The sequence below is a fragment of the Arachis ipaensis genome, chromosome B06, assembly GCF_000816755.2.
Source record: "Arachis ipaensis cultivar K30076 chromosome B06, Araip1.1, whole genome shotgun sequence".
Classification (NCBI taxonomy): Eukaryota; Viridiplantae; Streptophyta; class Magnoliopsida; order Fabales; family Fabaceae; genus Arachis; species Arachis ipaensis.
In genome coordinates, this window is record NC_029790.2 from 133437446 (window position 1) to 133444658 (window position 7213).

Sequence of the window (7213 nt, forward strand, 5' to 3'; positions counted from 1 at the left end):
GCTTGTATATGGAGATTAATCCTTATGAAAATTAATCTCATCTTTATAATACGATGACATTAGTTCAAAACATGTAAAATGAAATAATAAAGTATAGTTTAATTGATGTGCACAATAAAATAAATATGAAACTTATAAAATAGCAGTCAAATGTGGATATCAATGGTTGTCTTCTGTTCTAAGGTACTATATTAAATTGTGACTTAAATTTATAATTATTAGTTAAAAAACTTATAATTATGTACTATTTTTTATTATTTTGGTTGAAAATAATATATTTTGATATTATTTTTTTAGGATTACTAACATCAAATTTTGATAATTTCAAAAAATTTTAAATGCTTTATGTCTTAATTCTTTTAGTAAAACTTCAACAACTCATAAAAGTTAACACAATAGATAGTTATAAATTAAAGTGATAGACAAGAGTAAAAGTTGCAATGATGATACTTGGTAATAATTAATAACGATGGGAAGAAGAGAATGTGGAAGGAGAAGAAAAAAAATGAGAAAGGAGAACAAGGTAATATAATAGTGATGATGAGACAATGACATGGATATGTCTATAAAGAACAATATATAGTAAGAGAAAGAATAGTGTTTGATACAGTGAAGCGATATAATACAAAATAAATATAATATTTAATTTATTTATTAAAAAAATCCAATATGAATATATGTTTTAAAAATTTCTAAATGTTTGGAATAAAAAATCCCTTTAAGATTTGGGAGAATTTTAAAAATCCAAAGTCTATCTTTTTAATTTTGAATTTGAAATTAATGGTCCCATGAACCATGAATATCTTAGCTAGAATCTATTCAGATATAGTGTTTGTTTAGGTGCGATTATTTTGATAAAAATAAATATTTTTTAATGAATTTTTTTTTTGTTTTTAACGTATTTGACAAATTTCTACTAGTAAAAGTAAAAATATTAGAAAAATAAAATAAAAAAACATCTTTTTTTAAAAGATTTTTTTTCTTAAAAAAAGATATTTTTCATATAATAAATAAATAAAAAATACTTTTATATTGTTATATCCAAATATAATTGATAGATAAAAAAAGATAACTAAAAAAAATCTTTTTTTTTTAGAAACTCAAAACAAGTCCATATAAACATACTCGTGGAAAATTGAAAGTAAAGTAGTGAACAACCATGAGAGGGTTAATCTCTTCTTCAGCGCAAGCCACTGAATTAAACGATGACTTACTCACTCAAATCCTTGTTCGCGTGCCTCACAAAGATGTCATAACCTTCAAACTTGTCTCCAAGAAGTGGCGCTCTCTCATCTCCGCCCCCTACTTCCGCTGCTGCCATGCCACCATAAAAAGAAGAGTCTCCGGTTTGTTCCTATATCACTTCACCAATCCTATAAATTACGAATTCAAATTCTTCTCATTCGACACCTCATCTTCATCTTCCTGCTTCCCTGAAATCCCCGATCTACATTCTTGGCAGATATTACAATCTTGCAATGGCTTGATGCTTGTCCACAAATCGAAAGACGTGTTTATCTATAACCCTACCACTGGAGACAAAAAAACCTTGCCCTCACCCTTTCCATCGTTTCATGAATCACGTTTCGCGCATTACTCTCTGGCTTTTGATCCCTTGCGATTTCTTGGTTATAAGCTGATCTACATTTTCCATGGCGGATATTCAAAGGAAGACTGCTACCAAACCATGATTTACTCCTCTGAATCCGGAGTCTGGAATCTGTGCGGATCTTCCTTCTGGACTCCCTTGGAGATGATGGATTTTGCACATGGAACCTATTTCAAGAACTCAGTTTATTGGATTGGCAACAGAAGTAAAACGATGCTGCGTTTTGATCTGAAGGAAGAATGCGTGAAGGATGACATGCCTCCGTTGCCGGCGGAGCCTCATAATTATTATGAATACGGTCTTGCGCCTGCATGCGGTTACATGAATTTGGTTGGATTTGGTGACTCTGAGTTGTGTGTAAGCGTCTTCCGATTGAAGGAAGATTATTCATCAAGGTGGGTACTCATGCACAGCGTTGAACTTCAATTTACACCTTTAGTTATTCGTGAAAACGGAAGTGTACGGCGCGCATACAGTATAATCTATCTCATTGAAGATGATGAAGATGAGATGGCTTTGTTGGTGCAGACACATGACAAAGTTAGTGCTCTGCGGTTAAAAGATAATACCTATCACCATGTGTTTGACTTACCAAAAGTAAGATCATCATATTTGCATTATTCTTTCCCACGGGTAGTTATGGGGTGGTACAGAGCCTTTGAGTACATTGAGAGCTTAGCTTGTGTTTAGACTTTAGACATCTCTCATCATTTATTTTTCTGTAAGACTAAGAAAAAACATGAAAAAAAATATTTAAAAATGAGAAATCACATTTTATTTTTTTACGTTATAAAATTTAGAGAATCTAAATTTAGACATAGATCTTTGATTTCATGATATGGAATACTTGATATTTAATAACTTGTAATTTTATGATATATTTATATCCTCATATTGATACGATAGATACTAAAAGTCTAAAGGTCATTTGAGAACTGTTAAATGATTTGAATAATTTGACTAAATTTTCATCTAATAGCTCTTAATTATCAAAAGTTGACTATACCTAAATTTTCATCTTTTATCTCTCTTATATTGGTTTTGGAGGTATTTCTTAATCATATATAAGAATTTATACCATAGTAGATATAGAAATAAAGAAAAAATTTAAATCTGAAACTATATTTGTGAAGATATGTTTTAGAAGTATACGATTTGAGTATAAGTGGCAATAATAATAATACTTAACAAAATGCAAACTGAGTGATCTCAAAAGTCTACCAAGTAAATAACAATAACAAAGGAAAAGACAATTTTGCCCACAACAAAGTATGGATGTTTTGATTTATCTTGTTACATAATCAAGAATTTTCATTATCACTAATCATTAATCATCATGAAAAGGGCCAAAGCCTTCTCCTGCTCACTCTTAAACTACTTCCTCCTAATTACATAATACATAATAAGTCCAAACAAGTCTTACCAGTTAATAATACTATCTATTATGGCCTCTCTGAGTTTGAATTTAAAAGACCATTTACCCTTTTTTTTTCTCCAAATAATGCTAACCAGGGTATGATGAATTTCCATAATATACCCTAAAGTTGGTGTCTCCAATTTTACTAGCACCAAAAGTGGGACAAAAAAAATAGTCAAATTTGTTAGCAGCAGCGTCCTCATATCACGAGTATTTCTTTTCAACATTATCACATTGCTCCATTACTTTGGAAACTCCATGAAACCCAAGTAATGCTTCCACAGTTCCACTATCCCAAAGCTATTGCCTGAAAACAAATGAGTTTTCTCTCACTGAATTCTCTTGAAACTGGTGGCATCTCATAAACTTTAACTGCATTTTAGTTTCATCCTCAATCCATTCTTTGCGTTTTCTCGTTCCATCAGTGTTGGGTGTGCTCATTATATTATCATCGTCAGCAAAACATACATCCAAACTATCAACCATCTCTATATCAGCATCTGGTTTTTCAGGCTCTATCACTCCATTAATGGAATTAGCAGGGAGATTCCTATCCAGGTTGTTAAAGAAATGTTTTATCACTGGGAGCATACACTCAGATCTTGAAGTAAAAAAGTTAGCTTTAGCACGATGATTGGCACCCCCAAATACCGCCAATCCTTGATCCTGAACATCTAGAAGCCACTCTGAATACAAAATCACTAGTCATTAGTTAATGTGAGGAAATAGAAAGTAAAATTTCTCAAGCAATGCATACATAAAATAAAATGTATAAATATACAAAATAAGCAACTTGTATCAGTTAGCAACTATCTGTATCTGCATTCAACCAGCATTGTTACTGATACAATCTGAAGTTGAGTGCAGCCACGTACAAATATATGCTTCTGTAAATGTAACAGCCTCTAGGTACAAAAGGAAGTGGAACAAAATCCTGCAAGAGGTTTCAAAAGGAACTCACTTATAAGGGCTATGGGGGTGGAAACATTTGGTCTGCTGATCTTTCTAGTTATGCCAATTTGATTAATAACCCAGTTGATCAACTGAACGGGTATGCAGGATTTGGAGAAGCCATTTACATAAGACATAGCCTTGCCATGATCGCCCTTTTCCCTGTGACCAACCAGATTATGAGACTAAACCAGGAAAAACATTCTAGGAACCTCTTCATCCATAACAAGCACAAAGGACTTTTCCCATACCTAGCAGAATGTATAGCTAAGTCAGCAACAAACAACCAGGTTATAGCAACATCTTTCAAGTTCTTGGCATGTAGTGAAACTCCTGCTTGAGGATTGATGAATGAATACTCTATCATCATCACAGAATTGAACAGGACATCTTTTAGAAGAACTGAATTTTCCAAACCCTATATAGTAAAACAAGCAATTAGTCTTTGACTTTAACAATAAATATTAGAAACAAGCAATACAACATATACTTGATGAGGGGAATTGGAATGAGTCATTCAATAAAACAAAGGAGTTGATATTACCAATAGAAGATATTACCAGTATTGGGCTCAATGCCCTTGAATATGGCAATCGAATAATTAATGCAGCTAACCTGTTAAGCCTTTTCTAAGAAAACTTACTGAAAATCACAAATAGGGAATTCATGAATAATTGGAGACATAAGACTTGCCTCCATTAAACATAAATCATATATAAGTACTTGAACGGAAAATGAAGAACTTACGACGGTTAAGCCTTTTTCTAAGACATCTTACTGATAATCACAAATGAGAAACTCTCTGAATAAATGGTGACGTCAGACTTGCCAACCATAAGTCATATATATGTACTATTTTTTACACCAGATAGTTTTCGAGAAAAGGGTTTGCCTAAAAAGCCCTTAGTTTCAAAATATAATTAAGGAAAATTAAAGCAAAGAAGATGTAGTACTGACCAATAGGGAGATCACTGGCAAAACTGGCTCCAACATCATCCTGAAAAGAATATCTGATATGCACCAATGAGCAATCAGGTAGTACAAACACGAAAATTGTAATGAGATCACCCCAGAAAGTACAAGGATTCAACGAGCATCAAGCTGAAAAGTAAAGAACTATGGGTAGTATAGTGATTTATCTAAGAAATGGCATGTATGATCTGATCATTTTGGAACCTTGGCAGTTGGCCCATAGAAGGAGACGTCTATAAATTAGAACGGCATCAAAACCAGGAAGAACAAATGTGAGTATTCTGGTGGTTTTTTTTTTTTGGGAGAGGGGAGGAGAGAATAAGTAAAGAAAAGAAAAGGATCGAACTAAAACAGAACTGCATACATCCAGGTTCAACCGCCTAAACTGCTGAAAGAACCCACACTCCAAACAACTTAGTAAATAATGAACATGAAAGTATGGCATAGGAGTCTTTGCTCACAAGTAACCATTAGGCACTAGTTCATGAAACAAATAAAAATATTGAAAAAAGGAAATGAGTGTGATTAAGTTATTGGCTATGGAGCAATTAATACATTTTGTTTTAATTGGTTAAAAAATAAAACAATACATATAAATTTCCTTTCTTTTTTTTTTTTTTTGGTGATCAGTTATTTTGTATCATTTATTTTTAATTGGTTAAAAATAAATAAATAGCATGAATGCATGACTATCTTTAATTTATTTTTTGATAAAAATATAAATAAAGAAACAGTCCAACTTGAATCAAATAAATAAATGCCACTTGCGGAACGAGACTCTTTAAGTTCTTACCTAAAAGGCAGAAATTCCTAAACCCTGTTATGGTCTGAACAGCACAACCCTGAAGCTTCTTCTCCATCTCCAATCTCTCTGAACATGGTTCAAACTCCAAGCACAGTTTCAACAACAGAGCTTGGCACATGACAACTCCAGACAAGAACCCAACCTCGCAACCATTCTTCATCATCATCATCTCTTTCAGAAACCCCTCACTCACCAAAGGGAAGAACGCCCTCACACAATCATCACTCCCACTTTCCTCATCATCGACCATCCAAACCCTAATTAAATCCACAAAATCCGAGTCCAAAACCACCACTTCATCTTCATCACCACCTATTAGATAAAAATAAAAGAATAAAAATAAATCCCAAATATAAAATAATAGTGATAAGAAACAAATCATGGCTGAAAAAAAATGTTCATTTAATTTTGATCCCCAATAAATAATGAAATATTTTTTACATATTTATCCAAATAAAAAGCGATACTGTTAGAAGAATAAGATAAATAAACTCTTATCAGAATCAGAAGAAAATAGTTCCTATTGTTAATTAATCGCAATCTGTTATCGACGATGTTTCAAAATAAATCATCATTAAAAAGATTTTTAAAAAATCGTAATATTCTGTATTTCTTTCTCTTTTATCTGTGACTTTTTTATTCGTGAACGAAGAAGTAATGAGTATATGACAGTTCAATTATCTAATTATAAACATCTAAATCAACTTTTGTATGTTAGCGGCATAAATTATTCTGCATCAAACTGCCAATCAAAAGATAGCACATATTGTATTTGTATCTAGTGGTTGACTTTGAAGTACTTATGAAAAAATAAACAATTTTAGGTTTTACTTTTCTTGTTATGAAATTACAGTCGGTCAGTAATTGTTTTGTCTTGTATTGTTTAGAAGGTGAATAGTTACATACAGTTGTTTTTATTATCTTCATATTAAATTTATAAATAAAAATTGTTAAACGATAATTTAATTAAATTTATTAAATTATCAAACAATTTTTAAATATTAACTTTACATGAAGACAGCAAACCCTAAATTATAATATTTAGATTATAAATTCTCTAAAAAAATTAGAATTTTTATAATTTTAACAAAAATTAGTTAATATTAACTAATTAAAAATTGATTTTGATACTTAGTCATAAATAATATAATAATGTACACATGCTTAGGTAAGCACATTTTGAGTTATACAATGAAAGTAGCAAAATTAATTAAGGTTCTTTTTATGGTGTGTAAATTTTAAACATAAAATTCAAAAATAAAAGAGTGAGTCCCATCTTCTTCTATTTCTACTTTTAGACAATTTAGAATTTTAGATACAAAAATCATAGACACCAAAGAATTTCTCATTAATATACATTATACAATGACAGTAGCAACATAAAAACTAAAAAGTTATTTTAGTCTTTTAATAATAATAACAATAATAATAATAATAATAATAATAATAATAAGCAGAA

The 7213-nt window shown here is 31.1% G+C and overlaps 2 protein-coding genes across 2 annotated transcripts in view; one reads left to right on the plus strand and one right to left on the minus strand.

Annotated features, from left to right (window-relative positions):
- Positions 1116-2299, plus strand: LOC107647710 (F-box protein At5g07610-like). The gene has a single exon (XM_016351763.2). The coding sequence runs from the start codon at positions 1160-1162 to the stop codon at positions 2297-2299; it is 1140 nt and encodes a 379-aa protein (XP_016207249.1). The 5' UTR covers positions 1116-1159.
- LOC107605518 overlaps positions 2815-7213 on the minus strand; it is a 5647-nt gene continuing 1248 nt past the window's right edge. Inside the window, exons 2-6 of the mRNA XM_016307417.2 lie at positions 5743-6066; positions 4935-4987; positions 4229-4395; positions 3988-4139; positions 2815-3712 (exon numbers count right to left, since the gene is read on the minus strand). Of these exons, the coding sequence (XP_016162903.1) occupies positions 3327-3712; positions 3988-4139; positions 4229-4395; positions 4935-4987; positions 5743-6066 (1082 nt within the window). The 3' untranslated portion in view covers positions 2815-3326. The remainder of the gene's footprint in view (positions 3713-3987; positions 4140-4228; positions 4396-4934; positions 4988-5742; positions 6067-7213) is intronic.

Excerpts from the sequence above, each read along its gene's own strand:
- LOC107647710 (XM_016351763.2), top strand. The coding sequence starts at position 1,160 with ATGAGAGGGTTAATCTCTTCTTCAGCGCAAGCCACTGAATTAAACGAT.